Raw genomic sequence first — 14,599 nt, 5'->3', positions numbered from 1 at the left:
AACAAATGACACACACAATGCTAAAAGGCTAACTTTACCTGGCCAGCGAAATGTCGAAGATTTTGAGAAACTGACCCAGGGACGTCTGGTACATGACGTTGACCATGCTCATTTCAGTGATAAGGAAGTAAAGGATGCTGCCTCGGCAAGCCACCGGACGATACTCGGACTGAGCCGCCTTGATTTTCTCCTCCGCCTCAGCCGCAATGTTCAGCTTGACACTAACCTCAGCAGCCGTTTGCTTGGTCGTGCTCAAAATGCCAATCATGGAGTCATCATCCACCAAGGAACCTGTGGGACACAGGGAAGGAGAAAGCTCTGAGTACTTTTGCAACACGAACAAATAGAAATCCACAGGAGTGATTCGCGACCTTTCGTGGTGCTCAGTTTGTACAGCAGGTTGTCCTCCAGCTCCTGCATCTTCCTCTTGTTGGAGGTCACATCCTCAATAAGCTTCAACCTCTCGTTCTCTAGTTCCTATCAAATGAAAGGGAGTTCAGTACCACATTTGCAACAAAAAAAAAAACTCAAAAAATATGGAGAGAAACAAACTGATGCTGGAACATGGACAAACCTTCTTCTCAGCGAGGATGACACGACCCAGCAGCTGATCCTCCAGGCCTTTCATGTTGACAGTGAAGTCAATGATGGACGTCTTGGCACTCACCTCGGGAGTGTACGACGGATTTGGCAATTTGGTGGTAATGTAAAGCCGGAAATTGTTGGACACATCCACATCCTTGTCTCCCACTTTCACCTCCACGGAAAATAAATGATAATAATCCACAGAAGTTATTTAGATGGCCGGCACTTGCACAACGGCAAGAGGATCGGTTTGTTAGTAGCATTACTGAAATGGCATAGAACCAAATTTGATTTGAAGCATTTTTTTTACTATACGTCACACCTTAGCATAAATGGGAATATTTCAAATGGATGAAAAACTCCCAAAATAAAATACAAATGAACCGGAAAATAAACAACAAAAAACAAGCAAACAAATAAGAAAGAAATCCTAATAAATAAGTAAATCAATACTGTAAATAAATAAATAGGTAGCCAAATAAATAAACCAAGTAACTAATAGTTAAATAAGTAACCTTGAGTTTTGAAAGGCGCTTATAAATGAAATATATTATAATAAATAAATAAATAATACATACATAAAAGTTATTTGGCTAAAAAAATGGAACAAAAAAATTCACTTAAATGTTCATCGAGCTGGCATTCCATAGAAATACCTTGAAGTTGAAATAAATAAATACAAAAATAAATAAATAGGTATCTAGATAAATAAATCGATTAATTAATAGGTAAATAAATAAATGAATAGCTAAATAACTAAATTAATAAGCAACTAACGAAATAAATAAATACATACATACATACATAAATACATAACTTTGTTGTTTGGTTAAAAATAAAAAAAATACTAAAATGCTCGAGCTGGCATTCCATAGAAATACCTTGAAGTTGGAGCCGGATTTGAAGAAGTTTTTCTCCAGGATGTTGTCAAGGGCAGGGTCCAACTCCTCACCCACATCCTCAATAAGTAGCGGCCTCCCCAAAGATATAGAGTCCTCTAAATGCGTACGGAAGAACTTGTGGTTGAGGGATGTAAGCTGGAAGTAAGACAACAGCGGGCGTGAGAGTTCAGGCTTTCATTTGGTGGTGAACGCACGCCCATGATCCTCGTGGGCAGAAGTGGACCAGACAATGGATGGATAGATTGATTGATTGATGGATGGATGAGATGGACTATACCTGCAGGGAATTGGCTTTTTCTTTTGCAGTGATCCAAGTCTTGCCTTGAGTCTGAGGATCGACTAGTAATGGATACCTTGAGGCTTTGGTGACAATGATGCCATTCTGCACTGACAGATCATCTCCGGGCAGGCCCTGAAGATTCCATTCGCTGATCTAGAAGAGTCAAACATATTTTTTTCCCCATCTACACCCGCACATACAAATCCAACGTTCTGCTCATTTTTCCTGCTCTTACTGTGGGAGCGTCCACCAGCGTGGAGATCAGGTTGAGGTTTTCCGTGAATGGAATACTATTGGATATGAGTTCATTCTTCCACATGTCCAGCAACATGTCGCGGAAATTTTGGTTAAAGGGGCCACAGTATGACAGGAAACCAGTAAGCTGCAGGACGTCGCCCACCAGTCTAATCAAGGAAAAAAAGCAAAGTTTACCGCTCCGTCTTAAAGGTCTTGCTGAATCTGGATGGTAGCTAGTGGTTTGCTTTCCTTATATTGTTTATTTTTATTTTATTTTTTTAGGAAAATCAAAGACAGACGGGAAACAACAACATTTTTGCTCACAATATATAAACAAAAAGCTATCAAAACTATTTTTTTTATGTTTTGTTTCAAAACAAGTAATTTTTGGAGAGAATCAACTGAAAAAAACAGTAATGTCTCATTGTGTTTGTGATTTAAAAAAAATAATAAAAATGAGGTGAGAAACAAACAGAAAATTATAAACCTTTTCTCCATTTGGGTTTTACATAAAAATCATCCAGAATTTGGAAGGAATCATTTTTTAAAAAAATAAAATAAAAAAAAAAACACTGAATATTTGGATCACCAAAAGACTGGGTAATCTCGGGGGTGCAGGTATCAAAACAAATTGATTTGTATTTGGAATGAAAAACAAGTCCTATATTAGAACAAAAAAACAAATAATAATAAATAAATGAGTGAATAAATAAATACATACATACAATTTCTTTGTGGTGTGCATTAAAATAATAATAATAATAAATAAAAGAAATGTTTCCACCTACCTCTTGATCTGAGATTTAAATTCTTTGCTCTGTTGAGTCCAGCGAACTTTCTCATTACTCAGCCCGCCGATTAGATCTGAAGCAGCCTGCATTTTGTTCTTACACATTTCGGAACGATCCAGCAATTCCTAAAAGAAATTGTCCAAAAAATAAAGATTAGGCACATGCTCGACCACAAAGTCTATCAGCCCAAAAGCCTACCTGCTTCTCTTTGCTAGCAGCGTCGCTTTTCGCTTGCACCAGGGCAAGCTCAGCTTCCTTTTCGGCCAGTGTGGCCTGAGCTGCCATTTGCTCGGCGCTGGCTTTTTTGTAGCGCACTTCCTGAACCGCCAGATTAGCCTAAGCACAAACGACAACCATATAGTATCTTCAGAAAATGCCATGACTTTTATCATCACTTGATTCTGTTTGTTTTTAGCGTGCTAGGTTGTTGTTATTTTCTAAGATGCAATTTGTGGGACGTTACCATAAAAACACAGTGAGAGGCATATTTTGGATTGCGCACTACATATGGGCATTTATCTGTGTGCGACAATGGCTGAGTGGACATTTCAGTGAATTCTCGTTTTGTTCACTTCATGGGCACACAGGGCACCTTGAGTTCATATGTCACTGAACATGCAGTGGAAAATCTTATCTCTCGTAATTTCGTTAATTTGTACTGTGCAAGATGGTTGTCATTGTTAAAGTCACGCACATCTTTCCTGAGCGCACGTCATTTTTGATTGTTGCATCCTACCTTGAGCGGCAGCACTTCCTTGTTGATGTCATAGAAGGTGGCCATGGCCCTGGTCCATGCGAGCAGACCGGACACACTGCCGCACACCTTCTTGGCGTTTTCCATGGTGTAGTCTTCCATATCGAAGTAAGGCCGTAACAACTCCACCGTCTCCTCGTTGATCTTGTCCTTGACAAACTGCTGCAGTGAGCCCAAGAAACCTGTGCTGCCCATTAGCTGAAGCAGGGCGGGAAGACAGACGACTGTGAGAAACATGGATATTGGATTTGTCCGGATTAAAAAAAGAAAGAAAGAAAGAAACAGTGACAGGGATACAGACGGAAGAGGATTAGGGCAACTGAAGAAAAAAATAAGGTTGGCAAGATTAAAAAAATAAGGTTGGCAAGATTCTCACTTTAATCTCAGAATTCTGACTTTATTGTCAGAATTCTGACTTTAAAATGAGAATTCTGACTTTATTCTCAGAATTCTGACTTTAATGGACTTTATTCTCAGAATTCTGACTTCAAAGTCAGAATTCCGAGTTTATTCTCAGAATTCCGACTTTAAAGTGAGAATTCCGAATTTATTCTCAGAATTCTGACTTTAATGGACTTTACTCTCAGATTTCTGACTTCAGAGTGATAATTCCGAGTTTATTCTCAGAATTCTGACTTTAAAGTGAGAATTCTGAGTTTATTCTCAGAATTCTGACTTTAACGGACTTTACTCTCAGAATTCTGATTTTAAAGTGAGAATTCGGACTTTATTCTCAGAATTCTGACTTTAAAGTGAGAATTCTGACTTTATTCTCAGAATTCTGACTTTAATGGACTTTATTCTCAGAATTCTGACTTCAAAGTCAGAATTCCGAGTTTATTCTCAGAATTCCGACTTTAAAGTGAGAATTCCGAGTTTATTCTCAGAATTCTGACTTTAATGGACTTTACTCTCAGATTTCTGACTTCAGAGTGATAATTCCGAGTTTATTCTCAGAATTCTGACTTTAAAGTGAGAATTCTGAGTTTATTCTCAGAATTCTGACTTTAACGGACTTTACTCTCAGAATTCTGACTTTAAAGTGAGAATTCGGACTTTATTCTCAGAATTCTGACTTTAAAGTGAGAATTGTTACTTTAGTCTCAGAATTCTAACTAACTGACTTTATTCTCAGAATTCAGACTTTAAAGGTAGAATTCTCACTTTATTCTCACAATTCTCACTTCTGAGAATCAAGTCAGAATTCTCACTTCAAAGTTAGAATTCTCACTTTAAAGTTTGAATTCTGAGATTGAAGTGAGCATCTTGCCAACTTTTTTTTTTTCAGTGGCCCTAATCCTCTTCCGTAGATACCAGACGCACCCTGAGAGCATCGGTCCATGATGGCTTGATACAGGGCAGATTGGGATCCATCGTGACGGTCTCTAACTTTCTTTGAAACAACAGCAGGCAGCAGTCCATGATCCTCATGATCAGGTGCGGTGGCTTGGCCAGTTTCCTCACAGTGGCGATATCAGCAGGTTTGATGGTCTGGAATCAAAATAAGTCTCGAAAGTAAACGGCTTAGGGGTTATGGCGATTCCGTTATACAATATTTCCAAGTTATAAAGAAAAGTAAACAATCACATTCTTCCAAACTTGGAAAAAATTATTTGTAATAAGTGTATCGTCTTCCTCTTCACCTCTTCAGCATTTACGTTACTTCAAAGCACAAAAAATAAAAAAATTAAAACTCACGTTCAGTGCATTTTCAGCTTCCTGCAATGCAGGCTTGGCTGCCTCCAGTTTCTCCTCAGCAATCGCCCTCTCGTGCGTGATTTCATCCACGATCATCTGGGCTTTGTCGCTCACCATCTGGACCTCATTCTTGATTATGGTGGCCGCCTCAGTTCGGACCATCACCTCGGCTAACACCTTAAAGGTACATCTCACGACATTGTAATAATAATAATAATAATAATAATAATCATAATCATAATAATAATAATAATAATAATAATAATCATCATAATAGTAATAATACATTTTATTTCAAGCGTCTTTGTGACAATATAACTGGACCACTGTTTCCGTCTTGTGATGAGTTTTATATATATTTTATTACCTTGTCAGCCTTGGCAGAGGCCACCACCAATTCTTTCTCACTGACTTCCAGCTCTTTGGACAGTTTAGCTACAGACACGCTGGCCTCCATCAGTTTGTTCAACCCTGACATGAAGATATAAAATAGGTGTATGAAAGACAATATTTGTAACCCTTGAACTGCTTGTGACCTTTCTAATATTAGATTAAAATACTAACTCAATTTATTTATACCATTTTAAAACCATTGTAGGGTCATCTGGAGAGTAAATCATGGAGTAAAAACCAACCATACAATACAATAAGAAAAATGGTAAATTAACACACACAAAAAAGATGTTCTTGGAACTGACTTAGAATTCTAGGCACTTTTTTTTCCATTTTAAATGTGCTTACCAACATTCATGCGCTCGGCGAGCGTGTTAATATGCTCGTGGTTTTGATGGTAGAGTGTCTTGTAGCCATTGATAAATGAGAGGTACGATTTGGGGGTGACGTGGGTTCTCCTCCTGAATCTGGAAAAAAATAAAAATAAAGAACAATGAACACTTTTCAACTCCATGAGGACAAGAAACAAATTATTTTTGAATGACATTGACATCATTGTTACCGTTCAAAGTAGCTTTCGCACGTCTCAGACACTTTGCGATGGTACACGCCCATGGTGGTCACCATAGAAGCTTTCACTTCCGGGGAGCAAACTACTGGAAATTCTGAAAGGAAGTGATGAGCCACGGCCACCAAGGCCTCCTCGGGCCACGGTGCAAACCAGTCCATCGTGCAGCCAGATATCAAGCCTGGGAACTTCAGAGACCTAGAGCGAAACTTTGGTCCCACCTGGAAATATGATTGATCGATGGAATGCCATCACAGAAACTCCCCTACTTACGAACATTCGAGTTACGAACAACGGTACATTCGAACATTTTTGTAGTAACATATGAAGTATTCTCTCCAGTTGTACATGTAAATATATTTATCCATCCATTTTCCGTACCGCTTATTTCTCATTAGGGTCGCGGGGGGTGCTGGAGCCTATCCCAGCCGTCTTCGGGCACTAGGCGGGGGACACCCTGAATTGGTTGCCAGCCAATCGCAGGGCACACAGAGACAAACAACCAGTCACTCTCACACTCACACCGAGGGACAATGGAGTGTTCAATCAGCCTACCATGCATGTTTTTTGGAATGTGGGAGGAAACCGGAGGACCCGTAGAAGACCCACGCGGGCTCGGGGAAAACATGCAAACTCCACACAGAGGCCGCACCGGTTCTTGAACTCACGACCCCTGCACTGCGAAGCCGGCGTGCTAACCACTCGACTACCAGGCCGCCCCACATATATTTATAGAGCACATATTTTATTAAATGTTTATTTTTCAGTACAAACCAATACAGGTCACTTATACAAGTCTTAAACATACTAATATAAGCCTTCAACATAGTGTACATTCCATATAAAATATAGCACTGAAGCAACTTGTGCACAAATTCACTTTACGACCAACCGTTTGGCATCATGTTCGTAAATTGGGGAGCGTCTGTAAACATCCTTCACTGCTGCGTGAAAATATTCTCTGAAGCCATGTAGAGTTCACATTTTTGGTTGCTTAACTCATTCACTGCCTGACAATGTGCAAAACTGTGTCCTGAGTTTTCGTCATTTTCACTCAAATGAATTCAGGAATGGCAGTGAATGAGTTAGATATAGTTTTACTCATCATGTCATTGGAGCATTTTGGAGTTAGGAATGTATTTCTTTTTTTTTCTTCATATTGTACTTACCGGTGAGAAGCACAAGACAACGTGCAGATTCTTCCGTGCCCGTGATATGAAGTAGTCGTAGAGGTTGTCGAAAGTGGGTGGAATGCGAGGAAATTCCTTTTTCATTACCGGAATCAGGTTTTGGGTAATCTCTTGGATCTCATCCTTTGCGAAAAGGTTGGAAACCTACGCAGAGGTGAAGGATTAGTGAAGTCTTTTCAAGTGCGATATAATACAGAAAGTGTCAAATGTAGCTACAATTCGGTAATCACCTCTCCAGACGAGAGAACGTTATTCAGGTACTCGAGGAAGGCTTCCTGTTTGATTTCATTATCAGTAAAAAGGAATGTGATACCGCGTCCTTCAGCCCCACTTGATTTGTACAACTTTTTTAGATCTTCCATGAAATTGGATATATTGTAAGACCTGAAGGGAAGGACAGACAGGTGGTCATTAATTATAAAGAAATGGAATACATATACATGCGATATTTGTTTTTTCTTTCTCTTAAAAAGAAAGGCCAAAATTGCTAAAGACATTTATCACTTGGCCATTTTAAAGAAAAATAGATGTAATTAATGACAGTATACTGCTCTCTGCAAATGAATGAACATCCCCCCCCCCCCCAAAAAAAAAAAATCAATAAATAAAAAAAATAAATATATAAAATCCTGAACTTTTTTCCTTCCATCCGTTTCATGATCCCGAATTAAATGCTGAATTTTCAAGGGAAAGTTTGAGGGACATTTTGGAATATTTCATGGCTACAACATACTCTCTAGATAAAAAGTATATTTTCTGTTCTTCTTACTTGGTCAGTGTGATCTGGTTCACTTCGTATCCAGCTATGTATGAGGCAAGACGAGTCAAACTCTGTTTCCCGGATCCTCCCACACCCACAAGAAGGGCATTTCCGGTATCCGTACGAATGATGCGTGAGATCTTTTGGGTAAATTGCGGGAAATAAAATAGAGTTAAACAAAAAAAGTGATCAAAATAGTAATTTTATGATTTGGACAGTAAATATTAATTAAAACGTTTTACTTTTGTAATTTTTTTTATTCCTATTTTGACTTTTGTTTTCAGTGCTGTATCTGTACTTCTACTAATGTGTGGAACCCCATCTCACCTTGACGAGGTGAGTCATGGCATCTGTAAAGAAAACCAAGTCCATGTGAGCGCCCCTCACTTCGTCATTGTGCTTCGTCTGATAGAACCGTAGCTTCATCTCTAGGAATTCAAACGAGGGGACCTGACAGAAAGATCACTTGCGTTGATGACGGTCAAGAAGTGGACACAAAACATAGCCAAGGTTAATTTCACATACCAGCTCGTAAATTTTGGGGGCATCGAAACAGGCATTTTCATCCTCCTCGCCAGTCGGCTCTGGCGCCTCTCTCAGGAAGTCAACAAAATATGGATCCTTGTGGATCGACGCAACGAGGCCGGCGTCGACGTGCTCTTTGACAACGCGGCTTATAGATTCTTCAAACCACTCTTTGTCCTCGGGGCAAATGAACCTAAATGAATGAATATAAAAACTTTTTCAATCCCACTTTAGCAAGGCAAGTGAATGGGTTCTTCTGTGTGTAAAGTGGGTTCAAACATTGTTATAATAATCATAAATTTCATTTGTAAGTGCCTTTCAAAACTCTCAAGGTCACTTTCCAAGTGTTGTGTGGGCACGTCTACCTGTCAGCGATGACGCGGGTGCATTCGCTCTTAAAGAGGGCCACGAGGGTCTTGAAATCGTTGCACTGCTCTGACTCCACCTTCAGCATTCCTTGCCAGATCCTGGACAAGTCTCGCAAGTTGAAGATGTAGTGAAACTTGGATGGTGTGGGCAGCATCTTTATCTAAAATAATATAGATGGAGTAAATCGGTGGTTGGCCAACATTTACACCTACCCCCACCTCAAAAAGCTGCATGATCCACTACCTTGGTCCATTGCCACAAAACCCGCCCAGCGGACACGAGTTTCTTCACCATGGTTGATGTATCCCCCTTGAACTTCCTGCACTCGTGGAAGTAGCCACAGCCGATCACACCTGCGGTTTAAAGCAAAAGTGACAATCGGTACAAGTTGTACTTTTATACTTGTCGTTTGCACTTTAACATTACCGAAAATTTTGTCAATGGAAGTATTGGATGGCAGCGTGCAGTTGAAGACGGTAAACTGCCTCTTGAGCCTCTGCGGAATGTCATTTCTCCCGCCGCCAGGGTGAATCATGGCTCCAAGCATTTGGACATCCACAATGGTGATGAAGTCACCGGGTTTGTCCAGATTGTACATACCGCCCATTTCCATCATTTGCCGGACGATCTCATTGGTGATCTGGAAGGAATTTGCACGTGAATCTATACACACATCACACAACCAATCTACAGTATATACGTGGCTACATACCTGATCTCCCCATTCGTTGACGAGAGGCATATTGATGTCATCAACAAAGACCGACATCCTGCGCCCTCCCGGCGGACCGTATGTGCTGCCGATTCTCTTCTCGATATAGCTCTCCACAGTGCGCTGCGGCAACATACATTTCATTGTTAAAAATAAACATCTACTGTATATCGATGAGAAGGTTTCTTCAGCCGTCATCTGTACAAAAGTGAAGGTTTCGGACGTTTCGCCTCCTATCCAAGAGGCTTCGTCAGCGAACTAAAGTCTGACTGGTCGTATCGGCCCCATTTATATATCCCTAATCTACTGTATAATTTTACAATGTGCAATCACCCTGTCCAACTGCCCAAAAAAGGTTTATCTGTCTTGACCTTTAACACAATTGGCAAACCAAATGAAAGCCTGTGAAGAGAGAAGCCATTCCACCCCTAAAAGCATATTTAAGCAATCAACATACTTCTTTGATTCATTCCAACAACTCTTATCGGCCACACTACCTGAAACATGATGGGTTCTGTGGCAGAGGAGAAGTTGAGTGACTTAAATAGGTCAGTCTCAGGGTCAAACTTCTTGGCGTGGCTTTTGATCATCACTGTCTTGGCTGTCCCTTGCTCACCAATGAGCAACACAGCCTGTGGAGTTTTCAAAATGAATAACATACAGCGTTGGTCTTCGATTCATATTGTTTTCAACACACCGCAACTCACCTTGTACTGCTTGGCAATAGTTTCTAGTAAAAAAGCCGTCCTGGTGTTATCTACGTTGGGCACAAGGATGGAAGCGTAGTCCGGTACTTGATCTGTGGGATACTCGTACTCCCCTACATGTTCGTTCCAGTGACACCACTGACCTGGAAGTGTAACGCAAAATAATGGGAGTGTCTCTTACATTTGAGTTTTAAATATTTGCATTGCACACATAACCAACTTTGCTTTGATTTTCCATTGTTTGATCCATCTATCCATTTATCCATCCATTTATTTATCCATCAATGTATCAATGTATTTAGCCATTCATTTATTCATTTATCCATTTACCCATTCATTTAGCCATTTATCTATTTATTTACCCATTTACTTATCCATTTATTTACCCATCTACCGATCAATCTATCTATTTATTTATGTGATCATACCATCTGTCCCGACCATGTATTCAAACATAGTCTCTCCCTCCATTGTGTGAGGCAGATCAATGTTGCTGCTGTGCTCCCGGAAAAAACCCTCCATTTTGTCCCGGTCGTCCAACTCCAAAAGGGCCCCCAAACTCCACATTAGACCAAAGACGAAGAGACGCTCCAAGTGTTTGTCGTTGACCAGGCCCCCCATCTGCTTGGTTGGGATGAGGCCCTCCAGCAGATTGCAAGACTGCGGGATGATAAATGAAATCAGAATCAGTGTGCAATGGTTTAGGTTACTTTGCTTTGCGTACCTGCATGATATAGTTACATTCCAAAAATGGCATCTTGGGTTTAAGGTTCTGCCTCATGTATGAATACACGTCCCAAAATATCCTGCCATACAGATTAATGATGTTCTCGGCTTCGTCTGCATTACGTTTGTTTGTCCATCCCTAAACAATATTTCAAATGTGCCAAACTGTCACTTCCAGTCGGAAATAAACAGGATGATAGCATTAACGCAACCTACCTTGAGGATGGGTTCCCAGCTCAGAGCCGAGGAGCTCATGAAAACCATACCGACACGTGACACGGTAGCCGGAGAGGCATTCTCAATATTGTGCACCTCGAACACGAGCTTGCAAGCTGGCGACATAGTAATACGGTCACCGTTGGCCAAGGTAAGGGTTTTGTTGTCATCCAGTACGGAGTTGAGATTTTCAATCCAGATGGCGTCCACGGGACCATCCAATATGATCCATATGATCTCTCCTGTAGGTGAATTTCATTATTTTGCTGCTCATTACAGCAAACTGTCAATTACAGTTTAGGACACCCATTTCAATAGGCACCTCACCTTTCTTGGCCTTGAGCGTCCTCCTCCATAGCGTAGAGAAGATACCGTCAGTCCAGTCATTGGTAGCAGCGTCGAGCCGGCCAAACATCTGTGGTGCGGTGATGGCCTTGGGGTTCATGCGCATCTCCCTGTGTGGTGTTCCACACTCTGTCAGCGCTCGCATAAGGATGTTGATGACAGCCGTTTTACCCGCCCCGCTCGGCCCCAGCGTCATGAGGCCGTGGCGCACGAGGGAAGCTTCGTAGAGCTGTTGTCATTAATTCATAGCAGGGGATTAATGTCAAAAACAGTTTACAGATGAGCAGGGATGTTTTTGTGATACCTGAACCAGTTTAAGGTTCCAGTTGGGGTGGTTAACTAAGGCAGCGAGGTCAACTTGATTTTTCACTGCAGCCTGCAGTTCATTGTAGGTACTGTTGTCCAGCTTAATGCCGGGAAACAAGTCGTTGATGAGACTGAGGAAGAGGGGTTCATCCTCATCCACCTGAAATAGCGTTCACATTAATAGTCTGTGTCGATAAAAAAGGGAAAAAAAAACGTAGATCCAGGGTTGCACATAGGTTGGGTACAGTTCTGTTTGGTTACATAGTGAACATTGTGCTTCAAAAATATTTGACATTTTTTTTGTTTTTAGAGGCATTGAATTCACCATCTCCCGCGACATTTGAGAGCCCAGGTCCTCTCAGTGAAGAAGGGAAAAAGCATTATGTGCATCCCTGTTTGGATTTGTTGCATTCACGGATTACCAGTTTCGACAAATTCATGTCACGCAACACTCTCATGACCGTGCTGGATTCTGAGTCATCAGGTCGCGCTCTTTTGCAGGCACCTAGTGTCCTTAGCACGGACAGGATGTTCCTCAGGCCAAAGTCATAATGCACCTGAAACACAGCAAGGCAAAAGCAGGTGATGCTGGATATAAAAAAAAAACATAAATCTCAGGGGTAAAAAAAAAAAGTTACAACATCTGCGACATGCTCAATGTCCAGTTTGGGAGATGTTAGGGAGACCTTTGATCTCCTTATTCTTGTTGCTATGGCCTACCTGTTTTGTGAGTTGTTCCTCACAAAGTTTATAAAGAACAAAGAATTTTTGGGCTAGGAGGACATTCTCATTGAATCCGCAACTGGCCAGTTTGACCCTCATGATGATCTGCAAAAGACCAGAGGCAAGAAGCCAGTTATGTGAGAAGAAATAGAGAAATGTATAATCTTCTGTGTACCTGTCGATCAGGCACCATCATGGAAACTGTCCTGAACTGCACTTTCAAGTTCTCAGGAAGTTCTTGACGACCCGCATAACCGGGATTCTAGAAAGGGAACGATAACATGATGATGTACATTTTGATCGTCCTTTAAATTTCAAAGTCTTACCATTGTGATGAAGAGTCCAAATTCGGGATTTAGATCAACTACATCACCATCCGTGAATACGAAAGTAGTTTTGTGTGTTTTACGAGCTACCAAAACAATGTAAATTTGCTGAGCAGCCACAGACAACACCGGCAGATCGATCCTGTTGAATTCATCAAAGCAGCCCCATGAGCCAGACTGTGCAAGGCCTGAAAATAAGGTCACAATATGAATCTGCCAGGAGTGAACTTAAATAATTTCAACCAAAATTGCCATTATAAATGCCATGGCTTCTTCATATTTTTTTGTGTGGGTCAACTACCGATATGTCATTTTTTTCTGTGAAAATGGCATCCGAGCTGAATTTTCAAAACATCCTCGAAGAAGGAATGCCATTTCAATTACATGCTCCACCCACAATATAGTAAAATAAACAGACAATAGCATAACATAGGGCCTTTGAATACCTTTATAAATCCTGCCAAGCCCCCTGAAGTCCATTTGGTCAGAGCAGTTGAAGACCACCACATACTTTCCTAAGCACCGACCCATGTCTTTCGTGGTCTCGGTTTTTCCTGTGCCTGCTGGCCCAGCGGGGGCTCCTCCCATGCTCATGCCCAGTGCCTGGGACAGCGTAATGTAACACCTGCACACAGGCCATGATTACCGCATGAAAAAATGATGGCTGTAAAGCTAGTATAGCAAGAAGGGTATCCGAAATAATGACAATTACGACAATGGTTTGTTGTCTTGCCTGTCTGTCAGTGGGGTGATGACGAGACGGTCGGTGCAGCCAAGGAATTCGTTCTGATAAATAAAGTCGACGTTGGTGATGGACACGATGATCTTGTCAGTGCTATCATTGTAGTAAAACCTGCTTTGTTTCAGCCACTCAAAATCATTGGTAGATTTGACTGATTTTGCCACCTGAAGAGAAAGCAATAACAATATGGGAGGCATAGGCCAAGAAAGAAAGAAGCAAACAAAAAATCTGAAGTCTACCAGCTCTTCAAAGATGTCACTCTGGTGCACGTGGATAGTGACCAGAGTCTCATATTTGACCCTGTCAAATTTGGTCAAGTCGTATGTGGTCTGTTTGATGAGCATTCGGAGGAGGTTCAAGAATTTCTTTTTGGTGAAGATCATCACCTCCTTGCTGAATTCAGCATTTTCAAGGGCTTCCTCTGAGTCTCTTGTCCAGAGCATTTGGATTCCAAGAAGGCCCACCTAAAAACGGAAATGGAAGTATGCTGTTTTTGATTAGAGGCGGCCATTTTGAGGGTCATTTTGGTGAACATCTATCACGAGAAGAATCACAAATATCTCCCAGAATAACAGACCTGCGCTTGGAACTTGTCCAGAAAAGATATAAGCTCAAAGTCTTCGTCATTGATCACGTCATCAGCCGCCTTGATGACGGTGTGCAACGATGACTGCTGCTCTATCAATAACTTCCCAAGCCAGAGCTCCACGGGGCCCTGAGCTAAGATGGGTTTGTCGAGCTGAA

General features: G+C 41.2%; 1 protein-coding gene across 1 annotated transcript in view; it reads right to left on the bottom strand.

Moving 5' to 3' along the window:
- The window catches only part of LOC148891407 (dynein axonemal heavy chain 8-like), a 51,889-nt gene that overhangs the window by 12,942 nt on the left and 24,348 nt on the right, over positions 1–14,599 (bottom strand). Inside the window, exons 40-77 of the mRNA XM_089007396.1 lie at positions 14,433–14,594; positions 14,095–14,319; positions 13,847–14,019; positions 13,560–13,738; positions 13,114–13,301; positions 12,963–13,049; positions 12,785–12,892; positions 12,487–12,621; positions 12,063–12,224; positions 11,741–11,987; positions 11,414–11,655; positions 11,196–11,336; positions 10,900–11,131; positions 10,472–10,614; positions 10,262–10,396; positions 9,765–9,887; positions 9,479–9,692; positions 9,296–9,405; positions 9,049–9,212; positions 8,684–8,876; positions 8,486–8,608; positions 8,168–8,298; positions 7,629–7,782; positions 7,378–7,542; positions 6,203–6,429; positions 5,989–6,107; positions 5,615–5,718; positions 5,248–5,424; positions 4,873–5,040; positions 3,532–3,747; positions 2,994–3,131; positions 2,793–2,920; positions 2,003–2,171; positions 1,765–1,920; positions 1,467–1,622; positions 575–757; positions 372–477; positions 39–291 (exon numbers count right to left, since the gene is read on the bottom strand). Coding sequence (XP_088863522.1) covers positions 39–291; positions 372–477; positions 575–757; positions 1,467–1,622; positions 1,765–1,920; positions 2,003–2,171; positions 2,793–2,920; positions 2,994–3,131; positions 3,532–3,747; positions 4,873–5,040; positions 5,248–5,424; positions 5,615–5,718; positions 5,989–6,107; positions 6,203–6,429; positions 7,378–7,542; positions 7,629–7,782; positions 8,168–8,298; positions 8,486–8,608; positions 8,684–8,876; positions 9,049–9,212; positions 9,296–9,405; positions 9,479–9,692; positions 9,765–9,887; positions 10,262–10,396; positions 10,472–10,614; positions 10,900–11,131; positions 11,196–11,336; positions 11,414–11,655; positions 11,741–11,987; positions 12,063–12,224; positions 12,487–12,621; positions 12,785–12,892; positions 12,963–13,049; positions 13,114–13,301; positions 13,560–13,738; positions 13,847–14,019; positions 14,095–14,319; positions 14,433–14,594 — 6,236 coding nt within the window. The remainder of the gene's footprint in view (positions 1–38; positions 292–371; positions 478–574; positions 758–1,466; positions 1,623–1,764; positions 1,921–2,002; positions 2,172–2,792; positions 2,921–2,993; positions 3,132–3,531; positions 3,748–4,872; positions 5,041–5,247; positions 5,425–5,614; positions 5,719–5,988; positions 6,108–6,202; positions 6,430–7,377; positions 7,543–7,628; positions 7,783–8,167; positions 8,299–8,485; positions 8,609–8,683; positions 8,877–9,048; positions 9,213–9,295; positions 9,406–9,478; positions 9,693–9,764; positions 9,888–10,261; positions 10,397–10,471; positions 10,615–10,899; positions 11,132–11,195; positions 11,337–11,413; positions 11,656–11,740; positions 11,988–12,062; positions 12,225–12,486; positions 12,622–12,784; positions 12,893–12,962; positions 13,050–13,113; positions 13,302–13,559; positions 13,739–13,846; positions 14,020–14,094; positions 14,320–14,432; positions 14,595–14,599) is intronic.

Source organism: Hippocampus bargibanti, linkage group LG11, assembly GCF_051943395.1.
Source record: "Hippocampus bargibanti isolate YZ-2025 linkage group LG11, ASM5194339v1, whole genome shotgun sequence".
NCBI lineage: Eukaryota > Metazoa > Chordata > Actinopteri > Syngnathiformes > Syngnathidae > Hippocampus > Hippocampus bargibanti.
Note: the sequence above shows the minus strand (reverse complement) of the source record. Positions and strands in the feature narration are given on the sequence as shown.